The sequence below is a fragment of the Rhea pennata genome, chromosome 13 (genome assembly GCF_028389875.1).
Source record: "Rhea pennata isolate bPtePen1 chromosome 13, bPtePen1.pri, whole genome shotgun sequence".
Lineage (NCBI taxonomy): Eukaryota > Metazoa > Chordata > Aves > Rheiformes > Rheidae > Rhea > Rhea pennata.
The window spans coordinates 14047366-14064266 of NC_084675.1; the positions used below are offsets into that span (position 1 = coordinate 14047366).

Consider the following 16901-nt stretch of genomic DNA (forward strand, 5'->3'; position numbering starts at 1 on the left):
AAGGAGTTTCTTATTTTATCTGAAACAATTCATTCATCCATCAGTATCCAATTAAATGTGGTATGAGTCAGATTGTACATACTATATTGTCTGCTGATGACTAATAAGCCAGGTCAACATCTATACATAGAACTGTTCAGTGAAGATGCAGTGATTGGCAACTTTGATTAAAGTGACCATGAGCACAGTATACATGTTTTAATAATGTATATTATTTTGTTAATCCAGCAGCCTAAGAAGTCAAGATAAGTTATCCTATTGAACAATTCCAGTTTAATATTGCTTGCTAGTGTTTGTGTACTTTTGTTTTGTTTTTGGAGATGGAAATAGAAAATTGTATTCAGGCATAAGAAAAGGAGTACACAGTGAAATTTAAGCCTTCGTTTTCCTTCTTTTGAGTTCTGAATGCACTAGTTATCTGTTTTAATAGCTCTAATTTTACAGAGAAATCCTTTGTCAAAGAGATTTATCTACACAGTTACATCAGAGCTTTCCCATTTAGGGAAGTAAAAGAATGAATTTCAAAATATAACAGTCTCAGACAGAACTGAGGAGGAAAGACAGACATCTCTTTGAAGTTACATGTATTAACAACTGAAATGAAATGTCCAAGAAAAAAAGACAGGACTAAAATATTCATTCTTTTTGCCATTTGAATTAAGATTACAGTTAAACAGAATAAGAACATGTCTTCCCAATTATTCTTTTTCTTATTAGCTGTTCTTGCTTACCGAAAAATAAGCAGACTCCTTATCTGTCAGTCATGCAGACTCACTCCCAGAGAATGCAAACAACATGCATTGTTCAGTATTATCCTAGTGTTCATCTTTGCCATCTAGACCCCTGCCCAGTTCACCACTGTGACACCAGTGCTATGCAATCGACAGTTGTTCCAGAGAAATAACATACATATGCAACTTAGCAGACAGAGAATAGGATATACATACAGGGCTCAATAAAATGCTCTGCAAAAAACCTTTAACAATTTTAACAAGATATATTTGATACTAGGCATGTTCCAGCTGCAGTGGGGGGGGACGCTATCCAAGGAAATGTGCCCCTCTTAAGGTGGCCAGTTCGTCCAGGCAAAGTGCTGAACTGCTACTATCTAGCTTTGGAGCTAGCTCAGGTATCTCTGCATCATACTTGCACCTGCTACAGCATCTCTGAGACTGGTTCTGTATTTAAATTGTTGATGAGAGGTAGCTCCGTATTCCATTAACCCTATGAACCACACAGGCTCTCAGTATTCAGACTGCAAGTCTCGTGATTGTCTAAGAAAAAAACCCACTATGTAAGGAAAGGTAGCTTGTCAAGTCACACACACAAAACTAACTACAGATAGTTCGTATGTCCTTTCCCTTGCTTGTATGAGTGAGTCTATAATAAAGTCTACAGTCCTTTCTGTAAGTTCAGCGATCACCCTGATCACCTAAAAGACACATGTGAAAAAAATAGTTGGGAAAATTAACCACTTGTCTTGCCTTTATCATTGTTTCTTTTCTAGATGCACTGCTATAAGCATAGAAAATTTGTCTTAATCCTTTAGATACAAATATGTTAGGCTGCTTTATTTTAAAAGTAGATTTGTAGTCAGTGCAATTTTTCCAAGCTAAAAGCATCTTTTCAAATAGTCTTGTCAAAAGATCAAGTGCCTAGTATAACTAGATCAGTTTTGCAGTTCTGGGTATCAGCAAGAAAATACCTGATGGGAAAGGCCGGGCTTCCACCAGACACATCTATTCCACACAGCAGAGCCCGAGTTAAGGGCTATGCATGAGCAGCAGCTTGACACACGAGTCCAGTGGCCTGCACCCTATCAGCATTCCCAGGCTTCATCTGCTCCTTTGCTCCCACAGTGGTCTGATCCCAGGGAATTTTCTCACTTTACCAATTTCTCTTTCCACCTTTTATTCCTTTTGGGCATTTACAGCATACTGACTTGGCTGTGAAGTGCACGTAGGGCAGAGCACGACAACCCTGACAAGCTCCACACCTCTGTAATGTTCTTAACAGTTGGTTTTCCCTGCCCTTTATTACTAGCTGCTCTTTAGAAAGGTATATGGTCTGCTGCCACTCAAACCATCCACCCTGTACCTGTGTTTGGTTCATTTGCATTCACAGGCCCCTTATTTAAAGCACAATCATTTAAAATAGCTAGGTTACGAAGAAAATCATGTCATCAGTTTCTCTTGTAAACTCTTGGTTCTAGAGACAACAGATGGACTCATCTGGTTTTAGTATGTGATTAAAAAGCTGGAGTGAAGCAGACCTAAGCGGGCCGTAGAAAACGGTGAGATAATGTCACTGAGACCATGTCATTGTTAAATAAGAAAATGTACATATTCCCAAAAAAGAGCCTGCAGTTTCTCCTCAGTTGCTTACCAGGTACCAAGATTAGAGTCTTCCCCTGTACAGTATACTTTGTTTCTCGGTAAGGAAAGAGGAAGTAAAGATGATACACATTAGTTGGTTTTACTGTCATGAAATAATGTCTTAATTTATCTAGGCATCCATGTTTGAAGCCTACCAGGAAGAGATGAGTTGGGCCGAAGTCTTTGTGCATGCCCCAACACCAGAGTTAAAATTCCAGAGTTTCAAATTTCTGTACCAGAAACTTTTTCAAAGCAGAACTTTTGCATAAATACATTATTCTTGAGGAAATATTTCTGGGCTGATGCCATAAGAGTTTACTCTTCCATGAGAGTAGAGGATTTCTGCATTTTCCATTAGTAATACTAATAATCCTTAGGTAATCTACTTGAGATATTGAAATAGAGTCACATCTCCATAAATTTACTTTACCACTTCAACACCAAATGTTGATAGAGAAGACATACCTGCTTTTAACACATGAGGAAGATAGGCAGAGCTATTTTGTAACAAGAGTTTAATTTTATGCAAGCCTCATCTGAAGCAGATTGCTCAGAATACCAGAAGATACCAAAGTTACCATTTATCCCACTGTGTACACTTCATGCTTATCCCTTAATATTAACTAGTCTATTTTTTTCTCCTTTCTCTCTCTCTTACAATATATGCTGCTTGAATCTCTTTTCCAAATGGTTTCTATCACCCTTAACTGCAATACAAAAATAGTCCATTTGTAATTTAATGGTTTAGAACCAATTATCTAAGTCTTTGCCTCATTTCATCAGCTCAAAATTTCTGTATATCGAAATCACATTGTTCCAGATGAGATCCTAATGAACTAGAATTTCTCATTTTCATGGTTCCTAAGTTCTATTTATAGGATCCTTTCCAACAATGAATTCATCTGTTCAGAAAACAAGGTCTGACTGTGCTCAAAAATAAGTTATAATGAGCCATGTCAGCAAACACTAGATAAAGGTAGTGCTGAAAGAGGGAAATTAATACTTCAAGCTCATTTATGATTTATAAGTTCAAGCTAAAATGGAAGTGGCATATACTGAAGAACAATGGAAATATCTCTTCTTTAGAAAGTGAGGATGAATTGAAATTTCAGGCTTGAATAAGTTATTAATAGATTATTGATCTAAACCATTTCTGTTACCAAAATTCCCAAAAAACCCAGAAGTTCTAAAACTGCCTAGTGATAAACAACAAGTATATCCTACCAGCTAATAGTTATAATATTCCTGTGTGGCCGTAAGACTATAGAACTATAATCACTAGAGTCATTGGTATTGCACATCTAAAACTGCATCTTCATTTGCAGATGCAGTGTACATATTCAGGAGTCTCACACCCTTACTCCTTCCAAGTTTTTCAAGGAGAGGTCAATTAGCTCTGGACTGAGTCCCAGCTTATTATGCTAATGAAATACCATGTGATCTCAAGGAAAAGCAGAATGGGCCATTCTCTAATGCAGGCCAGGGAATCAAAATTCCCAGGCCATTTGTTCAGTTTCTAGTCTACCAGTTTCAGCCTCAGCCACAACTCGGATAATAATCCTGTTGACCAAGTACCTGAAGAAGTCTGACTTGTAGGTGTTGTCTCACATCACTGAACTTTATTTTAAGTGAACACCATCTTGGAAATCAGAACCAGACTTTGACATATTCCTAACGAACGTATCAGAAACATGAAATCATCCTCTAATGAAATTCACAGGAGAGCTCTCAAAGGAGCTAAGATTTTTTCTACCTAGGAAGTATAGAAAACCTCTTTAAATAAAAATAACATAAAAATCACATTTTTATATTACAGAAACACAAAATGTATTTAAAAAAGCAGAATACTTATATTTTTGATTATCTAGGAGCTCTCCTACAGTGCTTGCTTTTTCACACCAAATGATTTTTTTATATACACAATATATATACTATTACATACATATATTATACACATTATTATATATGCATAATTATATGCACATGTATAATATATATAAAATTGCATAAATCAGCCTATCAAACAATACAATGTGTTTCAAATGTATGTCATCTTAATGTGAAAATTTTAACTAGTTATATAAATACCTGTGACAGTTCAGTTTTTAATAACATTTTTTCCAAAATATGGTTTGATGAAAGCTAATTACAGCTAAGTCATTTGTTCATTTTTAATAAAGAGGTACTGCCAATTAAGCTGAGATAATGCTATCAATAGTTTGGCTACTTAAGTAAGAAAAAAGAAATATCATTTAGCTTGAATTTCATTCAAGTTGTGTCTCCTCAGATATCTACATAAATATGTTCTTACGCTGGCTTGAAATAAGAATCAGTATCATGGGTGTTTTCTTCTCATCCTCAATGTATATCACCAATAGATTTATTCTCAGCTCCAGTCCCCCAAGACCAGTAACCATTCTCCTGCATGTATAGTACAACTGCCATAATACAAGAGCACCAGTGTTTGAGGAATAAGGATTTCAGTACAGCTGTGCAAATCTATACTACTGAAATTTTAAAGAAATATAAGGAAAGCCATTTGATTTTTAGCAGATTTGCATTTTACAGTAAGAACCTAAAGGAAGTGCAGATTCACCTGTTGCTACATTTATTGGATTGCATTCTCTCTGTTGCTTTTAATTAAGTCAGAACTTTAAAATTTCAAATTTCTTCAAAAACATATGTCAAAGTAATAGAAAATTCTTACACTAAGGTGAAAAAGGATCTATTACTTTTGTAATGCGAAAGTTTTTGTACTCTTTCAGCAATAGAGGTTTCATGGGAGATTGTTTTCATCAGCAGGATGAATAAAAGATGAGTTGGCAGGTGAATAAGGCAGAAATATTTATTACGAGCATTCATTGAAAATGACACTAGAATGCCTCTAAAAGCCTGGTGAGGGAAAAAAAATAAAAAATAAAAAAAGCTTAAAAAATTAACTAGCACTCCAGGAAAGGAAATGGAGATAACTCAAGACATTTTCCTTGATATCAGCTTGTTAGAAAACCACACAGAAATCAAAGTCAAAATAAAACTGAACCTTTTTCTTCTTTTAGTAACACAATTGGAAAAAGGCAGCAATGTGGCATTACAAGACAATTTTTGCAGATTTTATAGAGGATCACACACTCTATTCTGCATAATGGCACCAGAGAAATTACTAAAAGTTCTACGGCCTGCCAAGATCTATTATATTGTAGACAGAGATTTCAAAGACGTGGGGATAATTTTAAATAAAGTTACAGTAAAAATAAATAAATGTAACCTTTTCAGTGATGTTAACCGCATTTTTCTGAAAAAGATCATGGACTTCAGGGAGTTTACTCTCTACTATAATCATAGTTGAACAAATATGGCAATTATCTCTTACTCATAAACACAGCTCTGCAAATGAGAGAAAGATCCTATATATGTGCCTTAGGAGATATAACAGTAGAGAAAAACACCTGCAAACAGATAAGCTTCTTAATGCATGTTAACATCAGAATTATGGATTGATGCATAGCTTTTATGTGCTTAACAAAACCCTATTCAATATACATGCAAACAGCGAGAGTTAACTACCTTATGCTTTGTTTAAAATAAGAAGGTACAACATGATCCTTTCCCCTACAGGTTTTAATCATGACCTAGTTTCTCCAAAAATCTAGCCAAATGACTAGATTCCATAATAGAGAGAGAACACAGCAAATCATCGAATAGGTTTAGATAAGAACTTGATCCAAGTCCAGTTTTGGAGTAAATTCATGGAGAATGAACTCTGTAACCCAAACAGAACAAACATGTCCAACCCTATTGCTGCCCACATTGTAATCTTTCAGTTGAGCTTCCAGTATTGCCCAAACGCTTTACTTTCAAGGTTAAAATGTTAAGAACAGAGCTTCAAACATAACTCTAATTGAAATTTGGGATAATAAAGAAGGTAAAGTTGGTCTACAAGGAAGATATATGTCTGTTATCTATGATAATGAAGAGGACAAAGCAATTACTCCGTATCTCTTAACACTTCAGTGCTTTCATGCAGGGGATTCAGTACTACACCTATCAACAGTAAGTCATGAAGGTAAAAGCAGAGATTGCAGGGTAACTAGCTGTGATCTCATGTGCATACCTTAAGTTCACTTGGTGAATACAACAGAGGGTTCTGCTATAACTTTTTGGAGAACCACTTGTGTGCACACCTAGCTGAAAGGATGTCCTACAATTCCCTTACCTGCTGTCTTTAGAAGACAGCCATATCCCCCTTTTCATATTGCTTAAAAAAAGTTTGCTCCTTTTCTCAAAGCACTTGTCCAGAACAAGAAACAGGAAACTAACCATGGAGAAAGGGTAAAAGAAGAGTGTGGGGTGGGGGGAAAAGAATAACAGAATAAATATGTAAGAAATGCAAGCTCTGATGGTCACAGCATCAAGTGCAGGCAACTATGTCCAGAAGAAAGAACTGCAGAATAAAACCACTCCCCCCTCCACAATCCTCCCCTCTCCAAAAAAAAAAAAAAAAAAAAAAAAAAAAAAAAAAAAAAAAAAAGAAAGAAAGAAAGAAAGAAAGAAATGCACACCAAGATTTATTTCTCAAACCCTCAGCGTATTTTAGAATCCCAGCTGGCCCAGTTCACAACAAAAAGTTCATGATATTTCTATGAAAACACTTAGGCTGAACAGGAGGTCTCCGTCTCCTTGCAGCAACAGACTCTTGAAGGAACTTATCAATGTAATTCTAAGGCTCTAGATTTGTTCAAAGCAAAACAACTTAACCTAAGCCACAGAGTGGCCATGGAGCAGCTGTGACCATTTGCAGTTGCTGAGCTGCATGACAGCAGGAACTAGACACACAGATAATGGTGGAGCAAAGCTCTCCTCAGCTCGGGAAGTGCTTTTCCTTCTTGTGCAATTGGGGCTCTTTGGGAAATTCAGACAGGTGCCTTGACTTCACTTTCATGTTCTAAGAGTGCCAGGACAAGGAAACTGTTTTCTTTAAAGTTTAGCCACTTCAGGTACTTCAGGCCATTAAAACTTGGTTTTGGCAGAAGACTCAGACTTGTTCAGATTACCCAATTCATACATCTGAAGTACTAGATAGCTGCTAATAAATCCCTTTAAAATGTATTTTGGATTTTTGTTTTTCATTTGTATAACAGCACCTGAAACTCATGCATTATGAACATGAACCTAATACTAAGAGAGACGGAAGTAAACATAGTAGTACAGCTTTCCTTTTGCAAAATACAGCTGACATCTCCTGGCCAAGCTTGGTTCTGCAAGTATGAAATCGAAGAGTTACTCAGTAAAGCACCGAAATTGAAATCCTTTTTGTTAAGAAAAATGCCTCACAGCTGTGAAGCATAAAATAGTAATACAATAGTCATGCTATAGCAAAGATCATTTCAGAGAACATAAAGCAAAACATCCTTAACAACAGTAGAACAAAGCATGTCAGATCGGAGCTTGGATACCCCCCAGGACAGTAAGCCACTGGTTTCTAATGCACATTTTGTAGTCTACACTCAGAAAGAGCCGTTTCCACAGCTAGCATCTCTTTTGGCTGGTTTGAGAGAACTACCAAGTCAGAGACTAAATTAGACCACTCGCTCCAGAGCAAGTGCCCAGAGGACTGGCTCCAAAATTTCAGCAGGGACGCATGACAAGTTCATGATCACTGTTCCTCCAGTCAAACTAGACACTTCCATGGATGTGTAAGCTCTTTCAGGAGCATTGATTTAAACTATGCAAGTTGAAAAAACCTCACCAAAGCCATGTGTAAGTTGGGATTACCAGAAGATGCTTTATGACCCACTTAGCTGCTGCATATGGTTCCTGCACTGCTAATTGCCAGCATCTTTCCCCTCTGCCCTGTATTTAATTTGGAAACATTCATCAAAAGGCAAAACCGGGTACTTTTTTCCTCTTTAAGAAATGGGAAGTGTCCTACTAAGAAGTTTCTTTGCTCATTCTGAATAGAGACAATAATTATATTTTAGACTAATGCAGGCCAACTGGCAAAAGTCCCAGAAAAGTGGTTAACTAACACAGTAACAGAAAGAATTCTTAACTGACTGATAACTCAAGAATCTAGAAGTAGTTTGAACTAGTTTTCTCAGATCCAGAAGACAAAGATTTGGCAAAATTTCAAACATTTTATTTCACAATAATATTTTGAAGTTTAACCTCCCAGCAACAGATAAAGAAGGGAAAACATTTCTTGCATTCTCACTTTTCTGTGCTTTCTACTGAAGTATTAGGCCGCAGCATTAAGTAGTACGTAACACCACTGCAACTGGCCAGCAATCAATGGATATCTGACAATAACACAAGGACTTGTGCACAGTTCTACTTCCAGTTCTTCTCAGCACAGTTACTGTTCTGAACAGAAGACTTCCCAAACAGTGATTAAAACACCGAAAGAGCCTTCTTAAATTTTAGGCAAATATTTTGTTATCCAAAAAAAGTTGCCCAAAAAATGCCAAGGGAGAGGAGAAAAATGAGGAATCTACCCTCCCCCCAATCATTCTCTTCCCTCTTTACTGAATAAAACACTAACAATTTGCATTAATTTGAAGTTAAATCTTGAACGCTGAGTACATGAACACTTGTGCTGCTACAGGTCTGTTATAATTCAAGAATTTTATCAGTGTTTGAATAGATTTTGTATTTCTAGTTTTTTGCATGGTTTCTAGGGCACAATTTGAGCACACATTTTATGTGAATGTTAAATGATTTTTTTAGCTGTAGGTGAACATATTTATCCCTCTATATATGAGCCTATCAAAGTTAAAAATATTCTATGTAGATTGTCAAATTACCTGAAGCACAATTTGGACAGACTGATCATCGAACTCATGCTCCCTCTGCTGACCGATTAGTTTACTGGAAACAGTAGTATCAAGATACTCTGATATTTACATATTGAAAATTATTTCTATAGTGGGAAAACTGCAGAGCTACGAACATTTAAACAAATTCACAATATCTACTCAAATTATTTACTTTTATCCCAGCTTGAACATCTACACTCTCCAAAAAGTGTTTATTAATAAACAGAAAAATGTTCACAGGAAAATAGGCTAGATTCTAGTAAGGTAACTGAATCATTAACACTTTCATCCCTTTAAAGTTTAAAAAATAATTTTTATTAAGTGTAAAATGAATACTTGTATCTACAAAACAGTGGTCCCCCTCATTATTTACAATGAAGTTAGAAAAAAATAAATACATACATGATGAAGGCCTGAAGACTTAAATACAAATAAGTATAACCATTTAGGAACATAGGATAAGAGTTCTGGAGAAAAAGCAAAGTGACAAAGTTGCAGTTTAACCCAAGGATTAAATGTTAGGGAGGAAAAGTATATTTTTTTAGTACCTACATCAACACTTCACCTCAGATTTGCTACTTTAAGTCAAGAGGCACATCTGGGGCTAGTCAGGACTCATATTTGAGAAACAGACAACTGAGGTGAATTTTTGATTGTAGCTTCTGCAATATGGACTGTTAAGGAAGTTAAAAATTGACTTAACCTAAAGCAAGCCAACTGCCTCTAAAGATACTTGTTTCAACAAGTATTTAGGTTTTCATAAGACTGGCATCTAAATGTACTATCAGATCTTCATGTCGTTATGCTTACAGGAGCAGATTAACACATTAAGTTCACTCACTTAAATGTTGTTCTTGCATCTTGAAGTCCCAACACACTCTGCTTATTAATGCCACTAGCTATTTTTGCTCTTACAGATAAGAATGTCTGTGATCTGATTTAAACTGAGAAAATCGTTATAATCACAAGTAAGGACTGATCACTGCTGTTGGCCTGCAACAAAATGTCAGGGAGCATGTGGTTAAATCCATGATTTGTGTTCTTTTTTAAAATCAGTAATTGGTTTAATGTTATCCCTTTCCACAGTAAGATAATTATAGTGCTGCAAGTTAGTAGTACACTTCTTACTGTCAAATGCATTCCTCTAAACGATCATTATCAATTTGCAGTTACAACAACCTATATATAATAGTGTATCTAGGAGTAACATTTTAGATGACTTAATGACACAGTGATTCTCTCAGGACAATGCAGATTTCACCACAGGACTCTTTTTTAATTAGAGAAGGACAAGCCAGCTTACTTTTATTTTAAAACTATATATTAGCTGTTAACAGATTTGCTACACTACTTACACTGTTACAGGTTTGCTCTGTATTAAATGTTTTCTGGAATGTTTTTAATAAAAAACACTTCTTACCAACTCTGATATGTGGTTTATCCCCTTTGTTCTTCTAGCTACACTATTAAGCAATTTCCACCTCTATTAAGAGATAGTCTAGAATTGCTAGTCTTCTACTACTTTATGCCCAAAATTACAACAGGAATGAAGCATGCAACTAATCATACAAAAAACTTTGTAAATTGAATGGAAATGGGCCACTTAGAGCCAAAAGGGTTCAGGAATGCCACTTAAAAGAAGTCCCTTCCTCACCCAGTTGACCTGGAAGTAGGCAAGCCGCCTCTCTGGCTAACACTCAGCCTGACCTTCACTCTTCGTCTTTTTCTGCGGCTCAGGCTACCTAGTACCACTCTCGTGGTTGAGGGCATACCTACCACAGTAAATTGGACCCAAACTACAAGAATTTCAGCAGTGCCTATATTGTCTTACACACACCTGAACTCTTCCTAAAGCCCCCTACCAACAAGAAGATTCAAGTCTCAGATTTCTTGAGCCAATCCTGTTCTGTTGATATCAATGAGAATGAATTTTACCTGAAAAAAAACAGTAATACCTGCCTCCAGGCTGAATTGCTGGATGCACTCCAGTATGTACTAGAGTAGATTGTATTAAAGTGCTAATAGTAGTACCTGGAGTACATAGTATTCTACTATGTATTAGAGTAGATTACTCTAAGAACAGTAATCATACAACTGGTTCTTACTTCATAGCAACAGCTGTCAACAGGCCTCTACTCCCAGTACACACATGCTTGCAGGCAACAATTACTACTGCGCATAAACAAGGAAAAGAGTCACTAGAGAACACCATACCTGAAATTTAAGAAAACACAGCCAACTTTCAAGTTTTAGAGCCTGGCAATCTAGAAAGCACAGTATAAAAGAAAACTATTATAAAGTACACTTACGTATATTTTCTGGGATTAGAACATCCATTCACTACGGAAAATAACTATACAAATCTATGAAGTCAAGCTCATGTCCGAAAGCAAGAAGAAGAAGGGAAAAGATAAAATGTATTTTGGTGAAATAGCAGCTCTGCATTGCCACATTTATACTGAGATACGCTTTTGAACTTCTGGATCTGTAAGACATTTTTTAAATTACATTTGATGGATTTGATGTGCAACAGTTCAAAAATCAATACTTAATAAAAAGGTTATATTCTTTAAGCAGGTTAGACAGTGAACGCTGAAGCCAAGTACTGTTGATCAATGGCATTAGGTACTCATTATATTAAGAATATATAATATTCCTAAGAAAGGAACTATGAAGTCTCTCAAGTGCCTTTGAACTATAAAGGGTCACACAACACACAGAGCATATGCATTCACACTTTAAAAGAATTCCTGAAGAAAATATGCTTTTGTTTCTACAGTAGTTGTTAACGTATGACATTAGGAAAAAAAATCTTTCACAGTCCCAAGGCTGTTTAAACAGCCTTGTTTTGTTAAGCTTCCCAGATACAAAGCAATTCTTTAAAGTATCTGACACTGTTAAATCAAATAGTGGTTTGGGAGTTTATTTATTTATTTATTTCAATTACAGTGTTTCAATAGGAGGCTACTCATTTTGCACAAGACTGGAATGTTTTTTATACTCCAGGCAGCTACAGCTACTATCCATCTGCCTATCAAATTGTACCAGTCTCAGTGAAATTTGTCTCCCATTTGTTCATTTGGAAAGTTTTACTGTTGCTCCCATGGAACCAGACCTGGGTTGGCAATCTTTAGTTCGGTTATATTTCAGTGAACTTTTAGCAAAGCATTTTTCCTCAGTGTGCACAGACCTGGAAACCCACAAAACTTTCACCAAATTGACTTTTAGAAATGTATTATCAAGACTAGTAAGTAACCAAAAGTTTCAGGAACGTCCAAATGATGACACTTGTACCAGCTTGACTATCAGGGAAAACAAACAGCAATGGTTTCCAGTACCAAAAATGGCTAATGGTATAGAACAGCAGTAATGCAAGTCTCTATTCATTGTTTCTGTAATAATTTTCAATTGTTTCTGAATTAAAATACACCACAGTTACTGTGATATCATCTCTGTACATTCTTGCAAGGTCTTCAGGCAGTGTAAGCATTGCAGCAAGTTTCTCTTGGTCCACCTCCCCATACTCATTATTTCCAATTGCATGCCGTATTAAGTGAGTAGCTATGTTCTGATCAAGTGAGCCAATGCCCCTGTTTTTCCTCTGAAGCAGTAAGTTGTGCATATAACCCAGATTAATTGGTTTCTCAAAAGCCAATTGTGGTTTCTGCACATTAAGCTCTGCAAGGTGTCCAGCAACGAGTTTTACAACCTTCTCATTACTTAGCATCTCCCACAGTCCATCTGAAGCAATAACTAGAAACTTATCCTTGCCTCTTAATTTGTGGTATGTGACTTCAGGCTCTGCAGTCAAATAAGGGGGTGTATGGTAGTTTGGAGGAACATACTGATAAATATTTAAAGCCTCAGCATCACAGCTATTCTCCAGAACACTGTGTTGCAATTCTTTACTCCATTTTAATTGGACATCTCCAAAAGCTCTAGAGGGCATGAGAATCCCCAGTAATCTGTCATTCACAAATAGAGTTTTCTCCTCAGATTTTGGGTGTTCTCTCTTTAGTCTTTTAATTTCAGATTCATCAAAGGCATTGTGGTCTCGAGTTAACGGGAGAGTAGACCATGTTCCATCTTCTTCCTGTACCCCTAGAACTGCTCTGCAATCACCAGCATTTGCAACGTGCAAGTGAATGCCATCAACGTGAGCCACACAGGCTGTTGCGCCAGAGAAAGCTACTTGAAGGGCAATATTTCTCATCAATTCATTTTCCTGGGGAGCCTGAACTTCTAGTGATATGTCCGAGTCTAACCTTTTGAATGCACATATCATGGCTTCTTCTAAACTAAATCCTAGCTCAGTGTCTAGGTCCAGTAAATGCTGCCAATAAACCCGGAGGTTCTCAAAATATTGTGAAGTTATTTCTTGATATTCTACATCATTTGGATGCTTGTGCCACTGCAGAATAGGCAAAACTGGTTTCATGCACTCCACAGCAAGCTCAATCTCTTCCAAGGTTTGTCGAGACATGAGAGATACTGCTATATAATGAAGCAGTCTCTCACTTACTGCCTGAGCACATGCAGAACCTGCATGACCATCAAATACCCCGAACATCATCCCTTTGGTCTGCAAACAAGTGGCTGCACTTCTGCGGTCTTCAATCGGGGTGTTGGATGCCAACTGGTTACTTTCAAATCTCAACACAGAATTAGCATTTTTACCATCCAAATCCAGTATTTTATGGGATAATTCACCTGCTCTGAGTACATCATTGATTTGTGATGGAGACAGCTGAAAAGAGAATTGTTCTTCTTCAGTGGAAGTATGTCTGAAAGCTTTTCTTAGGGGAAAAGCATCATCTACACTACAGCTTCCAGAAGGGAAGAGGCGTGTTCTGCAGAAAATAAGCTTCCATTTTATCTTGTTTCTATTTGGGATACATCTGGAGTACAAACGTCCTTTTCCTTGTAAAACAATACTGTTTCTTGCTGAGCTTAAAATCCACGACGATACAGTTCTTGACATCATAAGTCACTCCTCGATCAAGAGAGACTTCTTTCAGTAATGTAGAATGCCTTTATACCCTGAAAGATGAAAATAGGAAATGTGTAAGACTTGTTTGTCAAGCTTCTTTTTCTTCATGTTGTTTTTCCTTAGCAAAGCTAAGAAGAAATTCCAATATTACAAGAAATGTAAATGTCAACTGTTCAACATCTAGCAAGATGCTGAACAAGCAGATCCAGTAAGTTAGAAAAGAACCTAAGAATGACAATTATTGTAACCTAAAAAGGGCAACCTGAATACAACTCTGTCAATATATTCTAAACATCAAAAGCAAGAGAAGATCAGTACTCAAAACTCTAGAGAAAAACTGAAAGATGTGGCAGACAAGCTAATGATTTGTCTAAATTACAATGATCATCACATCTACAAGCCAGACTTCTTTTCTAATTCTGTTCCAGTTTATAAGCTTGAGCTTTTTGTACCTTCAAGATCTTAACCAACCTTCAGTTAGATAGGATTTTTACATAACTGAAGTGAGATTCTACTGCTGGTTTATCACAGCATTGTTTTGATTATATAAAAGTTACAGTAGTTGCATTTATGCAACTTTTACAGCTTTACAGTCAGGCATTTTTATTTGAAGTACAATTAGAACAAAAAGGAGCTTTGAGCTTTGTTGTCAGCTAAGCAACAGTGCTGAAACCTAGAGCAGCAGGCATCTGAAGTTTTTCTGTTGCTGTGAGCAGAGGTGCCATCATATTGTTTCCTATTTTAAGGTATTCAGGGTAGGAGAGGTATAAACTGCTAAACACAAATACAACTAGATGCTTACTCCAGAACAGAATTTTGACCCAAGGATTTGAAAAATTGTATTTACAGCACTGCAAGTATACCCCCCGAAGTACACACCCAAAAGGTCATACTACCAACCCATCAAAACAATACAGCTTTTTATGAGCTCACCACTTTCAGGTTGCCTGTAGCACTATCTGCCTTAAGCCTCAGACCAAAGAGGCTACATACTACTGCAATATTGGATTTTTAGTAAAGCACTTTATCAGAAATAACAAGAAGCCAGCTCAACCAGATGCATAAAAATTGTTCTAAAGAAAAAAAAATCAGAAGGAGCTAAAACCAGAACTGAACAAGTCTAAACAAAAGGCATCCTGATACAACCCAAGGACTTCACTGAAATCCCGTTTGGAAAACAAAAGCAATGTGACACAAAGCGTATACAACTGATATCTGGAGGATATCGCCCATGCTTACCAAGAGAAAGGACAGGACAAGCTATTCCACTAAGGAGCACACCACTATCGCTCCTGGAGACTCTGTGAGGACAAGCCAAGACATGGTATGATTTTACTGCTGATAGAGCAGGTGGCGACGCCAATGCCAGCTCAGTGTTTGATGCTCCCCCACGGCCTCCTGGGGCGCTGGAATCTACCGAGATCGTGCCTGAATAAGCTAAGAGGGAGCCAGCTGATACTGCAAACATCCTCAGCTAAACCCAAAAAGCTCTGACCGTGCAAGACAAGCCTTCTTATTTGTCTGCATTTCCCAGATCATTCTCCATCTTATTTTTTCTTCTTTCTCTTCTCTTTTTATCCAAGCGAGATTGAAACAGTAACTTATGCGTTCTCGACTCAAAAGCTGACAGAAATAATGTTCTGAATAGCCTTGCACTGCCCACACCCTGGCTGACAGACAGGGCAAGCTCTTCCTACCAGCAGAGCTGCCTAATACAACTTGGCGTGTATTTGCCTAAATTCAGATAGCACTGGTCAGCCCTAGAGCATATTCCTGGACCACTACTTCATTTTTCGCCCATAACTACAGTTTCCACGTCCTCAGGTGCCTACCGAGACGCAGGGTGCAGACTCCGCTTCTGCCCAGGAAAGAAGCCCATCCACACTCGTAAGCTACTCCAGCACAATCCAAGGTAAAAGAAAGTTGCAGTACTAATAAAAGCAGGATGCTAAAGACCATTATGTAAGAGCCGATTACATAAATCTCACGTTCCTTGCGCGGCAGAGCTACCACTCTCGGCTCCAAACGCGAACAGCACCACGTAACCGCCGCTGAATTACCGAGCCGCCCCCAGGCAGCCCGCCCCGATATACCCCGTACGCACACACCCACGCAGTCCCCCACGCTCCCGCACCCTTCCCGTCCCCACGGCGGCGGCCCAGCCCCACCACCGCCCCGCAGCCGCCCGCCCGCCCGCCCCCACGGCCCCGGCCGCCCCACGCCGCCGCCGCACAGCTGGCAGCCCCGCCTGCCGGCCTGCCTGACGGCCTGCCAGATCCCCCCATCCCCCGCCGGCGCCCCGTGGGAAGGGCTCGCAGCCGGGCCGGCACCGGCCGCTCCCCGTGAAGCGGCGCGGCCCGTCCGGAGGCGGCTGCGCGGGCGCCTCGCTCCCCCTCCCGCCGGCGCGGACGCACCTCCGCGGCCGCGACGCCCCGCCACGCGGACCCCCGCCGCCTGCAGGTTCCGGGCTCGCCGGCGCGGGGCGGGTGCCGGCGCTGACTGCCAGCCGCGCCGCCCAACCCGCGGCCGCCACGCACGGCCGCCCGCGGGGCCCCGCCTCCAGCAACGGCCGCGCCGGGGATGGCGCGCGGGTTCCTGTCAGGACGGCGTGGGCGGGGCCGCGCGCGCGGCGGCGGCGGGTGCACGCGGGGGGCAGCGCCCCGCCGCCGCTCTCCGCCATGTTGTGCTGCCCGCGCCGGCGGCCGCCGCGCTCAGACACAGCCA

The 16901-nt window shown here is 39.0% G+C and overlaps 1 protein-coding gene across 3 annotated transcripts; it reads right to left on the minus strand.

Moving 5' to 3' along the window:
- Positions 1 to 12097: 12097 nt before the first annotated feature.
- Positions 12098 to 16664, minus strand: PDP2 (pyruvate dehydrogenase phosphatase catalytic subunit 2). Of its 3 annotated transcripts, XM_062586405.1 has the most exons (3): positions 16010 to 16070; positions 15417 to 15478; positions 12098 to 14227 (listed from the first exon to the last, which is right to left on the minus strand). In XM_062586405.1, exon 3 carries the CDS (start codon positions 14169 to 14171, stop codon positions 12567 to 12569), a length of 1605 nt encoding a protein of 534 aa, XP_062442389.1. In that variant the 5' UTR covers positions 14172 to 14227; positions 15417 to 15478; positions 16010 to 16070; the 3' UTR covers positions 12098 to 12566. The 3 variants fall into 3 exon arrangements, with proteins under 3 accessions (XP_062442389.1, XP_062442388.1, XP_062442391.1); XM_062586404.1 differs by lacking the exons at positions 15417 to 15478; positions 16010 to 16070 and adding an exon at positions 16592 to 16664; XM_062586407.1 differs by lacking the exon at positions 15417 to 15478 and having other exon boundaries at positions 16010 to 16089.
- Between the last annotated feature and the right edge of the window lie 237 nt (positions 16665 to 16901).

What these genes read in the sequence shown, in the direction of transcription:
- PDP2 (XM_062586404.1), bottom strand. Translation starts at nt 14,171, where the DNA reads ATGATGTCAAGAACTGTATCGTCGTGGATTTTAAGCTCAGCAAGAAAC.